Here is a 17,241-nt window from a genome sequence, read left to right as displayed (position 1 = left end):
GTGCAGGGCATCATATGGGGAGAGGGCTCACGAGAGAGAGCCAAGCTGGATTTTTGTAACAGACTCACTCTTGTGATAACTAATCCACTCCCAAGACAACTCATTAATCTATTAGCCCATTAACCCATGAATGCCCTCCTGACCCAATTACCTCTGAAAGGTCCCGTCACCTGCCAATACTATTAAATTAGGGATTAAGTTTCAGATAGAGTTTTGAAGGAGACATTTAAGCCACAGCAATGTGGTTGATAGCTACAATTGATTGGGTTTTTGTTGTTGTTTTTGTTTTAGAGACAGGGTCTCACTCTTTTTTCTGGGCTGGAATATAAGTGACATGATCATAGCTCACTGCAGCCTTGAACTCCTGGGCTCAGGTGATCCTCCCACATGCAGGGCTTAAACCCTAGATGACGGGTTGATAGATGCAGCAAACCACCATGGCACATGTATAGCTATGTAACACACCAGCACATTCTGCGCATGTCTCCCAGAACTTAAAATAAAATAAAAATAAACAAAAACTCTCTGATTCTTCTTGGTGGCAAAGTCATGCTTATTGCCAATTCTCCGGGTGGTTCCTTGCCTACTTTCCTGATATTAGTGATAAGAGAGATGTAGTTCTTCCTCCTCCAAGTTAAGATCAGAGCCCCTGAATGATCTCTGATCTAGGGCAGACTTCCCCACCCCTCTCTGGCACCTGCCGTGTGCCAGGGGCTTCACTCCTGTCCATGAGCTTGTTCCATCGTCAGCCCCAAAAGCAGGTGCCACAGAGGGGTGGTGCCTCCTCACTCCGGACTTAGATGGGCATGAGGGACAAAGATCCCTGGAAGATACAGCCTCCAGTGTAGCTGGGAGTATAGGAGTATGCCACCACACCTGGCTGATTTTTTTTAGTGTTTTATAGAGATGAGGCTCTTGCTCTGTTGCCCAGTCTGGTCTCAAACTCCTGGCCTCAATCAACCTTCCTCCCTTGGCCTCCCAAACTACTGGGATTATAGGTGTGAGTCACTGCACTGGGTCAGCTGACCTTAAATAAAGGAGATAACCCTCAGTAATCTGGGTGGGCATCAGTCAATCAGTTGAAAGGCCTTAGGAGCAGAGCTGGGCTTTCTTGAGAAAAAATTCCACCTGTGGACTGCAGTGTCAGCCTGAGAGTTCTGGACTACCCCTCCTGGGAGCCTGCACGGTGGATCTCAGGCTTGCCTAGCCAGCCCCCACAGTTGTGTAAGTCAATTTCTTGCAACACATCTTTTAATATACGTTGCCTACTGGTTCTGTTTTTCTGGTGGAATCCTCTTAGATGCAGGCAGGCTGGGGAAGCTCCCTGTACCTGGGAAAGGCAGGAGGAATCAGGATGATGGGGCAGTGTCCACGCTGGGGCACTCACTGTACGGCAGACAGTGTGCTAAGACTTCAGTCACCTTTAACCCCCAAGCATCATATGTCACGGTCTTATTATCCCCATTTTATAGTTGAGGCAATTGAGGCACAGAGAAGTTATGTGCCCAAGGTCATATAGCATGCTGCAGGCCTGAGTCAGAAACTTCTGGTTCCGGGGTGAACATTTTAACCTATTTTGTGCCAATGACCTCTGTTTCATCTTGGTGAAGCCACGGACCCCTCCTCTGAATGGTTCTTTCATATGCATAAAGTAAAATAAACAAGGTTACAAAGGAAACTATTTCTAAAAAGTAATCATCAAAATATCTTAAAACTAAACTTATAATACAGTAATTTATGTGCTTTTTTATTAAAGCATTCCATTAACCAGACTGTCCAGGTCTACTTGTCGCATGACTGTATGTCATGTACCTGTGACTATTGTACTGGGCTATGAAAACTCTGTAATTCTCAGAAACAGAAAAGCATATTCTCACTCATAAGTGGGAGTTGAACAGGGAGAACACATGGTCACAGAGAGGGGAACATCACACACTGGGGCCTGTTATGGGGTGGGGAGCAAGGGGAGGGACAGCATTAGGACAAATACCTAATGCATACGGGGCTTAAAACCTAGAAGACAGGTTGACAGGTGCAGCAAACCACCATGGCACATGTATACCTATGTAACAAACCTGCACATTCTGCACATGTATCCCAGAACTTCAAGTAAAATAAAATAAAATAAAAAACAAAAAATAACTTCGTGATTCTTCTTGGAGCAAAGTCACACTTATTACCAATTCTCGGTGCACTTCCTTGCTTACCTTCCTGACGTTAGTGATAAGAGAGATGTAGTTCTTCCTTCTCCAAGTTAACAGAGCCCCTGAATGATCTTTGATCCAGGGAAGACTTCCCCACCCCTCTGTGGCACCTGCTGTGTGCCAGGGGCTTCACTTCTGTCCATGAGCTTGTTCCATCGTCAGCCCCAAAAGCAGGTGCCACAGAGGGGTGGTGACTCCTCACTCCAGGACTCAGATGGACTTGAGGAGTGAAGGTCCCTGGAAGACATAGTCAGTCGGGGGAAACTCCCATGCCAAGCTCAGCCCCTCCCACTCTGATGGCCGGCCCGCTCTTGCTCCCGCACTGGTGGCCCACCCCCGGCCTGGATCAGCTTGCATTCCCCACATGTCGCTGGTGTCATGCTGAAGTCCGGCCCTGCGGCTCCCTCAGTGCTCCTCTAGGGACAGAGGCCACAGCGTCTCGTGTTTCCTGCAGACCCTTCCCGTGTTTGTGTCAACCCCGGGCTGAGCTCAGCCAGCTGGCTCACCCTCCTGCATGTAGAATGGCTTTGCTGACTGGCAGCCTGAGGACGAGGCAAAGGTCTCTGGGCAGAGTGAGAAGGGGCAAGGGTGATAGCCAGGCTGCCTGGGGGCTTTGCTTGTCCATCTCCCCACTCACCCCCACCCCGTTCCTGCTGTCAGTCCTGGAGGCAGGAGTAGGGGATGTGGGGGCCTTCAGGTGCAGCAGCTGGAGAGGCATCCCCACATCTTCCTCCTTCCCCCGAAACAACCAGGCCAGCCCTGATGAAATCTCCCAGCATGACAGCTGATTTGGGCCTCAGCCTCATCCCTTCCTCCTCTTTCTCTTCTTTGGAATCAAATATGGAACAGGGAGATTCTCATTCCATATCTCCCCTAACTCCAACTCCCCAAATTTAAGGAAGGCTTGAGTGATTACACTTACCTATCTAGAGTGGGGGAAACTGAGGCTTGGAGAGGGGAAGGGACTGTAGAACCACAATAGGGCCTGGGTTTGCAGGAAAGAGGGCAGTGGGAACACACTTCCTTTTGTGATGTTAAATCCTTGTCCTCATTTTGAGAAATGCAAGCTTCTAAAGGATTTCCTCTTCTCAACTCATACCCCAGAAAGCATTACTGTGGGGGCTTTCGGGAGACAATGCCTTAACCCAGAATTTCTGAGAATGGATTTCACAAATATTAGTGTCCCTGAGAATAATACAGCATAACAATTTTTGAGGATTTTCTACATGGCAGGCTCCCTTCTGAGAGGTCTTCCCCGCTTGACTCATTTAACTTCCATGACAGCCCTATGATAAGGTGCTACCATCATTCCCATTTCACAGATGAGGAAACAGTGCACAGCGAGTGTGAAAAGCTTGGTCAAGGCAACACAGCTGGTCAGTGCCAGAGCTAAGTGTGCAACTCAAGTCAGAATGTTCTAGGACCCATGTTCTACTAGTCAATAAACTGGTCAAATATGTCAGGGAAAAAGAATACGATGATTATCAGTGTGTCAAAGGCTCTGAAAAGTTCATCAAACAAACCAAAGTGTATTGTTATTTCTTTTTGGAGACAAGGTCTCATATGTCACCCAAGTTGCAATGCAATGGTCCAATCTTGGCTCAATACAGCCTTTGTCTCCCAGACTCAGGTGATTCTCCCACCTCAGCACCCCGAGTAGCTGTGACTACAGGCACACACCGCCATGCATGGATAATTTAAAAAAATTTTTTTCTTTCGGTTGAGACAAAGTCTTTACAAAACAGTTTTTTGACACAGAGTTTTTAAGCCAATTTTACCCAGGAATGTTTTTTTTTTCTTTCAAGGATGGAAAGTTCTTTGGGAACTGCTGTCTTGTCCCCAAAGTGACTCCAATGAAGCCCAGATCCTTTGGTAGTGTGGTGGGGCTGGAGGATTTTTCTGGTCCCCAAAGACCCCAAAATTATACCCACTGCTTGGCTGCCATCTCTCAGAGCTGCAGGCCTTTCCTAAATGAATGTGCCAGGATCATGTGTTCCTTCTAAATACTTTACAAAACATGAACATGCAGGATGTAACGAGTTGGGAGGAAGCCCTTTTGTTGTTGTCAAAGCTGCATTTTTAGCCTCATGCTTGACTTCTCTCTCTCCTGCCTGTTGGAGAGGGCTCATGGTTGCCTCGTTATAGCTGTGTTTCATGAGAAGAGTGTGTGTGTGTGTGTGTGTGTGTGTGTGTGTGTGTGTGTGTCAGATTGGGTGCACAGAGCAAATAGCTGAGAGGCAGGAAATGGAGTCCGAGAGGCAAGAACAGCTACTCTCAGCCACCCAGCCTCTGGCCGAGGCAGGAAGGAAGTCTCTTGCACAGGCATGCGCAGGGAGGGCAAGGCATAAATGGGGTGTGTGACATTTCCACACAGAGCTATGGCTGCACATCAAAGCCTGGAACGTAAGCTAATTCCTGGATTTCCGAAACCTGATTCCTTCCTGCCAAGGGAAGTCCAGCAGTCACAACCATTAGCACCACGGACAGAGGCAGGCCTGCAGGTGCGCCTTGGGAAAGGCCTGGACTTCAGTGGCTCAAGGAGCAGGCAGGCACTGGTGGGACTGAGTTTTGATAGAGTAATGAGGTATTTCTGCACTGCACCGGGGCTTAGCTGTACTCACAGTCTGTTACTTCTCCCATATCCCACCTACTGGATACAAGGACACAGAGGATAGTGACAAGGTGAGGACGATGGTATATCCACACCCTTCAGGCATGTGCAGAAGAGACAACTGAGGCTCAGCAACACTGTGGCACTGGACTGCTGGATCCCCTGCCTTGCCTGTGTCTTCAATTCTCAGCACATGGTAGCTGCATTGGGAAGGTGAGCTCTACTCGGTGGCTAAGTTCTACATCTGCATGGACAAAGGGCTGAGTCTCCCTCTAGGGGAAGTCCATATGGTCTCGATGAACTTCTTTGAATCAAAAGCTTGCTTCCTCCAGCAATCAATAGCTTTATTAACATGCCAGCCAAGAAGAAACAAATAGCCACAGCCCTCTAGTGGCCCCTAGGGCAGTTGGTGGCTTGCTGTGCCACCCAGGGAAAAACACAGCCTTTGCTGGGATCTCCTGTCTTATTCTGCCCCATCCCACAAATGCATGTTGAGTGCCACCTCAGACCTGCCTGGTGGGAATGAGGAGACCAAATGATAGAATCTTTGCCTGAAGAACATACCGATTCACAGAGAGAAAAGCCACTCAGGGGAGATAGGCTGTGGCAAGGGTCATCTGAGGATTGCCACTTGTCACATGTGCCACCCCAGCCCTGGGGCATAGGTGGTTTGGGGAGGCAAGGTCCATGTTGGCAGATATTATCATGAATGCAAAGAAGGAGGTTGGAAAAGTAACCCCACAGGCTTCTTAGCTAGTGAGGGGTAGAGTGGCTTTGCTTTTTGCTGGATCTCATATCTCGCACATAGTAGGCACTGAATAAGTAGTTTCTGCATGGATGAATAATCAAACCCTACCACGCTGCCTGCGACAGGACTGAAAAAAGCTGGGAGGGGGAGGGTGGCTTGAACGATTGGTTCTCTGACTGGCATAGTGTGGAAATAAGTTGAGCTCAGTGCAGGAGAACCTGCTTAAATTATTCTCATTTTGGGTTTCTGAGAGCTGTCTTTTTTTTTTTTTTTTTGCAGGGGACTTGGACTCTGGAGAAGGCAGGCCCAGACACTGCAACAAACTCACAGCTTCACAAAGATCCAGCCAGGGCCAGTGCCTTAGAGGTGAGATAATTAGGGCCCCAGCGGCAGTCTCTGAGAGGGCCAGGTGAGGGCTTTCTGGCGCTGGCTGACCCTCTTGACTCAAATGTGTTCCTGCCGCTTCTGGGTTAATGGACCTGGTGGACGTGTTCTCATTGGTCACTAAGCAGGGCTGTCTGATGTCTTCAGGGGTTAAGACTCGTACATTCCTTCTCCACCTCCTTCAGCTGTGAGCATCTCGGGAGCTAGAGCTGGAAATGGAAACTGGCCTGTGGGTCGCTATGACCCATCCTCTCAGGAGCCTGTGCACTCAGCCTCATCCACCCTCTACCCTCCACTGTAGGGTATCAGTTTGGCCTTTGAGGATTGGAAGAGCCCATGGCATGCATGCCCCACAAAATACCTAGCTCTAGCCCAGTGCCCAGCACAGGTAGTAGAAAACATAATTTTCTTTCTCTTTCTTCTAGAGTGATCACTCACTAGACACATGTGGGAGACTAAGGGTCTGGAGGTGGGGTGTGCAAAGAGAAGAACAAGGCCAGGCTTACTGTAGCATATCTGAAAAGGCCAAAAGTAATGCAGAACAAAATAGAGCTAGAGGACGGGGTAATCAATGCTTGCAGAGGGCAGGGTCATGGGAGAAGGCTTGATGGGAAAGGTGGCACATGTAACGTACTGTCCACACCAGTCCTGCACAAACCCTTGGCTCTGCACAGACCAGCCTCTTTGCTGTGCCCCAGATACCACTTGGGTGGCTCCACAGGCACTATCCACCCAGACCTCTCACAGGTTCAAGTCTCACTTTCCCTTGAGGGTCCTTCTCTGTCTCTTCATCCTGCGATAGTCTTCAAGTGCTAAGGGTGGCCACAATGACTTGCATTTGGTAACCTGTACTCCTTGTCTATACCACCTAAATACAGATGGATGCCTAGGTACTTTCTATCTGTTAGTCTTGTTCCTTCATCTAGACTGCAACGTCTTTAGCAAGAACACCATCTTCATGTCTCCTACCCTACCCACCCCAGCACAGCATTCTATATATGGTAGGTGAGCATGCTATATGGAGGATGAATGAGAAGATAAATGAATAGATAAGGAAAGAAAGAAGAGAAGAGGAAAAAGAGGGAGAGAGGGATAGAGGGAAGAAGGAAGAAAGGAAGGAGAGAAGGAAGGAAGGAAGACAAGAAGAAAGGAAGGAAAGAAGAAAGACTTTTCTGTTTTTTTGCAAAGGCTAACACCCGCCTGGCCAATTGAGTTCTTTCTTTGCCCTCCTTTCTTACTTTTTCAGCATAAAGAGTATCTCCTAAATTTTTTCACTTTTTTTTTTTTTAGCAAACTATGACATGAAGTCATGTATGTAAAATTCTCAGGCAACATAAAATAATCAGTAATTTAAAAATATTTATTGGACCCTTGCCATGTCCTCATGATAGTTCCTGCCATTGGGAGGCTTACCGACTGGCTGAGTGAGATGAGTAACATATGCATGAATCCTTCAGCCAGACTAACCTAGTGTCTGGGAGCTCCAGATCTGGAGGGACGCATGCCCAGGATCCCAGTATAATCTGAAGCGATCGTTGGGGTGATTATATATGACAATGACATTTAAATATATAGCTTTATCTTAGTTTCCTCATCTGTAAAACAGAGGTGCATATCTCATAGTGCTGTGAGCATTAAAAGAATTAATATATCTAAAATGCTTGGCATAGGCATATAGTTAGTGCTCAATAAATATTACCTATTGTTATTATTGCCACCAGATAAAGGAAGGGCTTGGAATATTGCACGGGAGCTTTTAGGCTACAGGCCTGAACTGGCTTACATCAATCACTCGGCTCATATTCTATTAGCCAAGGTTCTGTCACATGTCCTCACCAGTCTGAAGGAGAGGCTGGAAAATATAGCTGGGCCCTGCCCAAGAGGAAAAGGAAACGATTTTGTGACCACACAGTGTTCTCTCTGCCATCGTCCCCAGTGACTTCTATCTTGCCATACCCCATGGACACCTTTATATCCTCACCTTGCTCTGTCTCTTGTGGACTTTCCAAAGAACCGATCGCAATCCTCCCTTTCGAAATACTCCCCTTTGTAAGTCCATTTTCCTGGCTTTCTTCCTTATTTTGGCTGCTTCTGTTTCTTTCTCCTCTATCTGTCTTTTAAATGGCTGGGGTGAGCATGGAGGGGTTGTTCATCAAGAGTTTGTGCTCTCTCTCTCTCTCCCTCCAATCTCCAGGAAAACTTGCTTGTGTATAGATCCATTAAAATTTTTAAAAAATATATTTTTCAATAGAGATGGGGTTTCACCATGATGACCAGGATGGTCTTACACTCCTGGGTTCAAGTGATCCACCTGCCCGCACCTTGGCCTCCCAAAGTGCTGGGATTACAGGCATGAGCCACCACGCCTGGCCAGTAACTCCATTTTTAAATCTCACTGCTGAGTACTAGACTCATGTCCACTGCCCGCATGATGCCTTCATTCAAACATTTAACTCAAAATTAACATTTCCCAAACTGAATTCATCATTCCCGCCACCTCCCAGCAGGGTCAGCACATTGCTCTTCCCCAAATATTCCCCACTTCGCGTGCTCACTCACCCTGTTGTTCGACCCCAATCTTAGAAGTTAATCTTGATTTTTTTCTTATCCTTATTCTCCCTTAACTTCTTTCACAGATCCACCAGCAAGACCCATGGACCCAAGTTCAAAATATACCTGGAATTGACCGACTTCTCTTCTACTATTGCAGACCAAGCCTTCATTCCCTCATTATCTTCTAATTTGATCATGCAATCGTGTTCAAACTGGTTTCACTTCCACTGCTCCTGCGGTGCCCCGCACCACCACACCCATTCACCACACAGCAGCCAGGGTGGTCTTTGTAAAACATAGATGGATCACATCACTTCTCTGCTTAAACTCCTTCCGCAGTTCTCAATTACACTCAGGAGAAAATTCACCTCTTTCAACAGAAACTTCAAGGCCTTGAGTGATCTCGCCCCTGTCTGTCGCCCTGACTCATCTCCTGCTGCTCTTCCCTTTGGAGATGCAGGCAGGAGACTGGCCAATGTATTCTACATGATGTCTCTAAAGAGTTTACATTCTAAATGGGGCACAGGTCTAATTTAGAGAAAGCTTGTCAACAAACAGCCACGCTGCAGCTGTTTAGGTGCAAACCCAAGTGCTACAGGTAGAAAGAAATAGGACAGCTGAGTGTGTCTTGCAGAACAGCTAGAGTAGAAGGAGCCAAGACTGTTGTGTACCACTGTGCACCCAACACGTGGCACAGTGCCTGGCATAAGAAGCAAATGAGTGACATATACAAAAGATGAAAATGAATGAGTGACCTTCCTGCCCTACTGATGCTCACAGCCTGGTGGGGAAGGCCAACTAATAAACAAACGCTTGGTGGTAAGACACAGGATGGCAGGGTACATCCAATTTACTCTAAAGGGTATATGGGCAGAACTATCAACTCAGCTTAGAGAAGGTTCAGGGAAGACTTCAGATAAGGAGGTCACACTTAGCTGAGACTGAAAGGATAATTAGACATGAGTCCAGATGAGATGCAGGAGACAGGAATCTCAGGCTGAAGACGCAGTGGTGCAGGTAGATGAAGCATGGGGCTCACTGCTGCGGGGGCCACTAGAGAGCCAGATGTGACAGTGTGGAACCAAGCATCAAACTCTGTGTCTCAGAGCACAGGCCTCTATGAAAGGAGAAGGTAGAGAGCGCTGGTTGGCACGTAGTAGGTTGTCAGTGGATGTTGGTGGAAGGATCGCTTGCTGGATTACTAAAGGCAATGTAGAACAGATTTGGGTGGGTCTTGAAATGTAAAAACCACAGTCTAAATGGAAGGCAATGTGTTAATATAGGTCATAATTAATATTGACGAGAAGATAGTCACCAATGACGTGAATCACTCAGGAGGAGCAGAAGCCAGGTGAATAAAAAGGTACGTCCGCCAGGCATGGTGGCTTATACCTGTAATCCTAGCAGTTTGGGAGGACAAGGTGGGGGGATCACTTGAGGCCAGGAGTTTGAGACTAGCCTGGCCAACATGGTGAAACTCATCTCTACTAAAAATACAAAAATTAGCTGGGATGGTTGGTGACTGTAATCCCAGTTACTCAGGAGGCTGAGGCAGGAGAATCGCTTGAACCCAGGAGGCGGAGGTTGCAGTGAGCTGAGATTGCACCATTGCACACTCTAGCCTGTGTGACAGAGGGAGACTCCAACTCTGAGTTGGAAAGAAAAAGAAAAAGGTATGTCAAACACTCCAGCAGGCCATGCTGTCTGGCCCTGCCATGATGGGTGAGAGGAAGGAGAAGCATGGGGAAGGGAAGACTTCTTGACTTTTGACTTCTTTGGCTGCTATGTGGAGGCTGCCTGGGCTCTGCCTGCCCTAGCACCTGCTGTCCCTGCCTCCTGGGGGAGGGCGGGCCTTGGGAGGTGCTCCCAGGAATGCTGGTCCCCAGAAGAGGTAGCTTTGCCTGTGGTTTGCCAAGGTGAAAGCTGGGGTCTCAAACATCTGTCCCTCCTTGCTTCTTCTTTGCCCAGACACTGCAAGGACAAAATCACTGGGACTTTGCAGTTTCTAGCAGTCTGCAAGTCTGGGGTATTCAAACTGAGTGAATGTCTGCCTGGAAGATGTTTGTCCAGGTGGAACTGGTGACTGGGAACACTCTGGGTAGTTTTGAAAGACAGAAAGACAGAGCAGGACAGTCTTGGGGAATGTGGGAGGCATGGGACACTCTCCTTCTATGCTCTGGAGAAGGATAAAGTATGTGAATGATCTTTGGGTTTCTCTTCTTTTTAAAATCCTAACCCTTACCACACCACCCTGCATATTGCCCACATGTCTCATCCCGGTGGTCATAACTGTGTCAGGGGAGGTTGAAAGCATCAATAAATAACAAAAATAGCTAAGCTTCTACTGAGCTAGCTATAGTTCTAAAGCCTTAATTGACTTGTTCACTCCCCTCCACAACTCTGAGGTAGGTTCTTTTCCCATTCCCATTCATGGAGACCAGGGCTCAGAGAGCTGAAGCTATTTGCTCAAAGTCACCTTCACAGGAAGTCTCAGAGCCAGGATTGGGAGCAGGCAGTGTGGCTCCTGAAATCACATGCTTTCGGGGTGACTCTGAGGCAGAGAGTGGAGGAAGACTCCCAAGTCCGAGGAAACAGTGAAGGCTGTGGTCAAGAGGTAGTTGTTGAAGCTGTGTTCACTGCCAGGTTGAGATAGCCCCTGATCTGGGTGCCAGGAGGATCCTGGCTCTGTCGTGTGGGTGGAATGCACTCGGCAAACACCCTACAATTGCAGAACCTTTTTTTTTTCTCATTAGTCTGGTGGGAAAATGATCACTAATTCACAGCAAAGTGAGGAATGAATGAAGGAGCATGTGCAAAGTGCCCAATGCATACGTAATAGGTGCCAATAAATATGTTCCTTCTCTCCCGGGTAAAGTTGGCTTCGGGCTAGGTTCAGTCATCCTTTCCACAAATATATGTGGAGGAAATGGAGAGAACAGGCTGGAGCAAAATGGTTGGGAAGGGGAAAATGACCCTTAGTGACCAGAAGGACAAAAATAGATCTTAACCTGTAAGAACCCAGTACCTGACAAATGAGAGTTAGTTTCAAAGCAATTGCCTTAGGAGGATGCACTACTGTTCCAGGGATGCTCATACTCCACCAAACACTTGGATTTTCCTCCCAGGCCAGGCCTGGTGTGATTCCCATGTCAGTGGCATGCTAGGGAAGGAGCCAGCCCTTCAGGAAAACTGAGTCTCAGAGATAGAAACCACCTGCCGAAGTCACACAGCTACTCAGGGCAAGAGCAGAAGCTGGGGCTTTGATTTCTCCCTGGAGGTCTCTCCCTCACAGGAGAGCCTCTCATCCTTCCTCAGCCTCACAGGCTACATTGGAGATAGAGTATGCTGCTCTCATCTGAGGTCACGGTTTATTCAAGACTGGCTCACAGTGGCTTTGGACTATTTTCTAAAATAACTAAACCCACCTCAGGAGGAGGAGGCTGGGGATGTCCAAGGGAATGTTCCCATGCATCTGCCTGGCAGGGGCCGCGCTTGTAGTAGAAGCTGAGCGCCCCACGATCACCGCCAGTGCTGGCATCAAGCATTTGTGTTTCTACATCAGCTTCACACAGAGAACAAGGGCCAGCCGTTTTCTAGTGGAAGAAAAGGGCTGAGGCGAATATTCTTGTACTGGGAGCCTTGGGCTTTTCAGAGTCGCCCCAAAGGTTGCTGGGGTGCTCTAAGGGAGTCTGTTTAAGATTCTGGAGTCCTTAGTCTAGGCTTGTGAAAGGTATTCTAGAAGCGAGATCCATTTAATTCTGAAGAAATAACCCAGGAGGGCTTTCAGAAACTACTTCCCGCCGGCCCTCTCGGGACTCTCCTGTGGGTTAAGGTCTGATCCTCTCTGCCGGCCGGGTGGATTAGGTGACCTCCGAGGAGCCCTGCTGACACCTGGATTCCAGCTGCCTTCGTGGCCATGTGGGGGTGCCTATGAGCGCCCTGACACTGCTAGCGTGGGTGGCTGTGTGTGTTGTCGGCGGGAGGCGCGGGAGTGTGGCCGCGTGTGGGTGTGTCTGATGCTCCCCGGCTTGGGGCCGCGCCCGCTGCGCCCACTTGTGGCTCCTGGGAGCCGCCAGGGGGAACCGCGCTGTCACCGCCTCTGCCGAGGACGCCGCCGGATAGGAGACTGATGACAAGAGGGCGCCGTCTCCCGAGTGATGGCAGCGCGCGCTGCCTAGCCGCCTCCGCAGCTCAGCCCGGACTTCTTACGTCAGGGTAGCTGGGTCCCCCCTCCGCGCGGGAGCAGGCGAACAGCTAGAGAGCAGAGCAGAGCGCGACGCGGAGTCGGGGCGCCCTCACTGCGCGCGGAGCCCCGCCGAGCCCAGCGGAGCCGGGCAGGAGGCAGCGCCGCGGAGCCGGAGCCGGACGCTGCAAGCGGACTCCTCTGCCAGCGCAAGCACTCCTCGGCCGGCGCTGGACCCGCGGGGCGCCGGGTTAGTCCGACGCGCCCCACGCCATGCACGCCGGAGTCCGCGGCTCTCTGGAGCAGCCCCAGCGCGGTGGGCCCAGGCTCCCGGGTCCCGGTGCCTGTCCCTGAAGTAGCTGGGTGGCCGGGGTGGGGGGTCGCCACGTCGGGGACGCGGCCAGGACCCGCGGAGTCGGCCCCCGAGCGCGGGGAGCGGGGCCGCCCGCGCCGCCCCACCATTACCTCTCCGGGCGGTAAGGAGGAGCTGGTGGCGGTCGCCTCTCGGCTGTGGCAGCGGCGGCGGCGTGCCTGCCTGGCGGCCGTCGGCGTACTCCTGGCCATGGCGCTCGGGCTGCTCATCGCTGTGCCGCTGCTGCTGCAGGCGGCGCCCCCCGGCGCGGCGCACTACGAGATGATGGGCACCTGCCGCATGATCTGCGACCCTTACACTGCCGCACCCGGAGGGGGGCCTTCGGGTGCAAAGGCTCCTCCGCCCGGACCCAGCACCGCCGCCCTGGAAGTCATGCAGGACCTGAGCGCCAACCCTCCACCTCCCTTCATCCAGGGACCCAAGGGCGACCCGGGGCGACCGGGCAAGCCAGGGCCTCGGGGACCCCCTGGAGAGCCGGGCCCGCCTGGACCCAGGGGCCCTCCGGGAGAGAAGGGCGACACGGGGAGACCCGGGCTACCAGGGCTGCAACTGACGGCGGGCACGGCCGGCGGCGTCGGGGTGGTGGGCGGCGGGGCTGGGGGAGGTGGCGACTCCGAGGGTGAAGTGACCAGTGCGCTGAGCGCCACCTTCAGCGGCCCCAAGATCGCCTTCTATGTGGGTCTCAAGAGCCCCCACGAAGGCTATGAGGTGCTGAAGTTCGACGACGTGGTCACCAACCTCGGCAATCACTATGACCCCACCACCGGCAAGTTCAGCTGCCAGGTGCGCGGCATCTACTTCTTCACCTACCACATCCTCATGCGCGGCGGCGACGGCACCAGCATGTGGGCGGACCTCTGCAAGAACGGGCAGGTCAGTGACCCCTACCCGCACGGGCCTCTCAAACCCTAGTCAGAGACCTGAACCTCCCAGGGAACCAGTCTTCTTTCTCGCCACCCGCGGGCTACCGAGCGAGCCCAGGGAAGCGCGCCTAGTTACCACAGCATCTCTGCTTCCCAATGCGCAGAGGCCTCGCTGACCAGGACGTAGTGCCAAATGCTGGGCCTTGAGAGCTCAGAGATCCCCATACCCAAACAGCACTCCTTGGTCACTTGCGTCCCTGCCTGCATCTCCGTGGGCTTCTCGGAAACCTCAGTTCTTTAGCTCCCTCCAGGTCGCCCCATTTGTCCTGCAGCCTCCTTTCCTCTTGGCCCTGGCCCCTGGCAGTCCCACCCTTCCACTCTGGGTCAGTGTTCACGAAGCTTTTCCTCTCCCTCTTTCCCAGACTCGCCGGAGGGAGGAGGAGGGGGGTGGGGGCGCCCGGAAGAAGTTGGCTAAGTTGGAGAGAGAGCCTGGAGCTGGGGTGGGAGTGTGGACCCTGAAGAAGCAGGCGGAAGGCCCTTGCGTGGCACGACAGGTGCAGACTGAGCAAGGGCGCCGGAAGAGGTGCCCCGGCTCAACCGCTCCTACTGCTCGCCCCCAGGTCCGGGCCAGCGCCATCGCACAGGACGCCGACCAGAATTACGACTACGCCAGCAACAGCGTGGTGCTGCACTTGGATTCAGGGGACGAAGTGTATGTGAAGCTGGATGGCGGGAAGGCTCACGGAGGCAATAATAACAAGTACAGCACGTTCTCGGGCTTTCTTCTGTACCCGGATTAGGGGCGCGGGAGGAGGTGCGAGGTGGGGTGGCGGCAGGCCGCAGGGTCTCCGCAGGGGCGCGGCTCCTTGGCAAAGGTCACTCCCGATTCATAACACTTCCTGACATCTTTGTTGGAAAAGACACATCCCTGCTCTCCTCCCTGCACTGCTCCTGGCCTCAGTGCGTCTGCGACTCATCATTCTCAGGGCTGTGCTCCTGGTCTCAATCCCCATTCCGGCGCGGGAGGAAGGGACGCCTGAGTCCTTGAGGCAGAGGCACAGACTTTGCAAACCTGATTAGACTGGACAGGCCAGCCGGGAGCCTGCCCTCCTCGGACCGCCTCCTCCCTTTCCAGAGCCTAGAAGCGTAGGGCTCCGGGCCCTGGCCAAGGGAGGTAGGCCAGAGGGAATGTGGGCTCCCTGGGGCGTTCTTCTTTGTGACCTGAAACACTTGTGCAGATTTCCCTGTCCATCAGCCAAAACCCCATCCACAACAGAATTCCAGCAAACAGAAAATTCACCTCTCCACACCGCACTCCCTCTGACGCAAACTCACCGCGAGGCATTAAATTGTTTTTAGACTATGGGTTCTGTTGTCTCTATGTCAGCATAGCCCCTGGACCAGGGCTCTAGATGTCCACCTGGGCATAATGACCTTACCTGGGCCCAGGATAGGCCCATCTATGACCTGCTGCCCAGCTGCTGCCTTGTTCCTGCCACCAGGAGTGGCCAAAAAAGACCCGGGTAATGGGAGCTGCCTCCCGCCCTGAGCTGGAGAGGCCGGAGGGGGGTTGGGAGGCGGGGAGGAGGCGGGGAAGGGCATCTGGGGAGAGTTAGAGGAAGGCAGGAGAGGAAGAATTGGGTCTCCAGTGTTGGGCAACAGGAGTAACTTAGTCCCAGTAATGGGAGGAGGTCAGAGGGGAGGGGCTTCTGGGGAAGGAAGGGGAAGAGGAGGCATCTATGGGAAATGGGAGGCATGAGTGACACTTGCCAGGGAGGGATCTGTAGGATGTTTGGCTCCTAAAAGGACGCGCAGAAGTCCCTAGCAGACACACACCCACTCAAGCAGATGGTTCACTCAGCACAGACCTGTTTACTCACAGTCACCAGGGCCACAGCTCTCCAGAGAGCTGGTAAACTGAGGCAAGCCTGCGGATCGTCCAGCTTGCTGAACTCCCCCAGGGCTGTGTGGTGAGGTGGACACTACTCCTTGGGGAGGGACGCCCCTTTTCTGCGGGCTTCCCTTCCCTTAAGTATGTGATGTAGGCACCTGCTCTGAACCCGAGTGTGTGTATTTGGTGTCCCTTCAGCATTCTACACACACACTAGTTAGGAAAACACCCCACTGTTTTGATTTTTTTCTTTTTACTTTTTTTGTTGTCAGATCACTGAGTTACAAAAAGGTGATGTACAAAATAATCAGTGAACAACCAGCGAGCTGTTAGTACTTACTGAGCTCATTTTGACTGGGTGTGTGAAAAGAAATGTGAGCGTGCACAAAAAGAAAACCCCAGGGTGTATGTGTATCCGTGTAAAGCTGGAGACTGTGTGTGTGTGTGCACCTGTATGTGTGCATGTGTGTATCTCCTATGTGGATATAATGTGATTGCCCTCACATAATACACATTGCACATGTACACACACTTGTATTCATAAGACCACGTCAATGTGGTGTGTGACAATGTTCATGCCTGCATTTCTGCCCCCAAATTGCTTTGTGCTCGACTTTAGTTCCTGGAGAATGCTGAAAGCTGTGATTCCCATTTAAAAGACAATTACACCCCCTGCCTTGAGTCCTGTTGCTGTCGATATTTCTTTTTGCTCTTATTTTATTTGAATAATGTTTTATTGTTATTCTTTTGAATATGAGCAATGATTATATCTGCTTTGAGTCCAGGGATAAAGTGCTTTAAGAGAATGGGGGGAATATATATATACATACTACCAGTACCTCCCTGAGTTCCAGACCTAATCCCAACCTCAATTCACCACCCACCCCACTCCCGCTGATTGTGGATCCCTAACCCAGCTGAGCCCAGGAACTGGGGAGGGCAGAATCAGGCCCATCTACAGTTGCATAGGTATCAATTTCTGATGCTTTGTTGATTGTATCATCCAGAAATGCGATTAAAACCAAATGTCTGAGACCCAAATGAAGTCTAATTGCTATGGATCTGCAATCCCCAGCGGGTACCTAATCCTTTTTGACTTATTCCTCCCCTTCCTCCGATGAGATGGAGCTTAGATACAAAGCCCTTGGTTTAAATTTCAAAAATTAAAATTGACATGCAGTAGTGGCTTTCCTGGGAGTGGGAGGAATTTCTAAGGAGATGCCCAAACCCAGCTTTATCCTCTGCATTAAGAAGCAATTTGTACTTCTAACAAAACCCCTGCCACTCCCCTTTGGCGAAAGGGCAGTCGAGATGCCTTGCCTGGGTCTGACTGTTCACAATACTTAGACAAATTTGAATCTGAGATTCCTCCATCTGTATTCCCTGGTGCAGCTGGGGATTCTTGCAATTCTAATGCCCGGGCTGCCAGAG

At 51.1% G+C, this 17,241-nt stretch overlaps 1 protein-coding gene and 1 long non-coding RNA gene across 3 annotated transcripts in view; both read left to right on the top strand.

Annotated features, from left to right (window-relative positions):
- The window catches only part of LOC118154619 (uncharacterized), a 29,285-nt gene extending 19,939 nt beyond the window's left edge, over positions 1-9,346 (top strand). The window contains exons 3-5 of one of the 2 annotated variants that reach the window (XR_004744726.3): positions 4,866-5,028; positions 5,843-5,929; positions 8,584-9,346. This is a non-coding gene — a long non-coding RNA (uncharacterized LOC118154619). The remainder of the gene's footprint in view (positions 1-4,865; positions 5,029-5,842; positions 5,930-8,583) is intronic. The other variant, XR_004744725.3, reaches the window with a different exon arrangement.
- Positions 9,347-12,734: 3,388 nt separating this feature from the next.
- Positions 12,735-16,848, top strand: C1QL2 (complement C1q like 2). Its single transcript, XM_002749516.7, has 2 exons — positions 12,735-13,929; positions 14,540-16,848. The coding sequence occupies exons 1-2, from the start codon at positions 13,246-13,248 to the stop codon at positions 14,717-14,719; spliced, it is 864 nt and encodes a 287-aa protein (XP_002749562.3). The 5' UTR covers positions 12,735-13,245; the 3' UTR covers positions 14,720-16,848.
- The last annotated feature ends 393 nt before the right edge of the window (positions 16,849-17,241 follow it).

The sequence above is a fragment of the Callithrix jacchus genome, chromosome 6 (assembly GCF_049354715.1).
Source record: "Callithrix jacchus isolate 240 chromosome 6, calJac240_pri, whole genome shotgun sequence".
NCBI lineage: Eukaryota > Metazoa > Chordata > Mammalia > Primates > Cebidae > Callithrix > Callithrix jacchus.
This window is presented reverse-complemented; position numbering and strand designations above follow the sequence as displayed.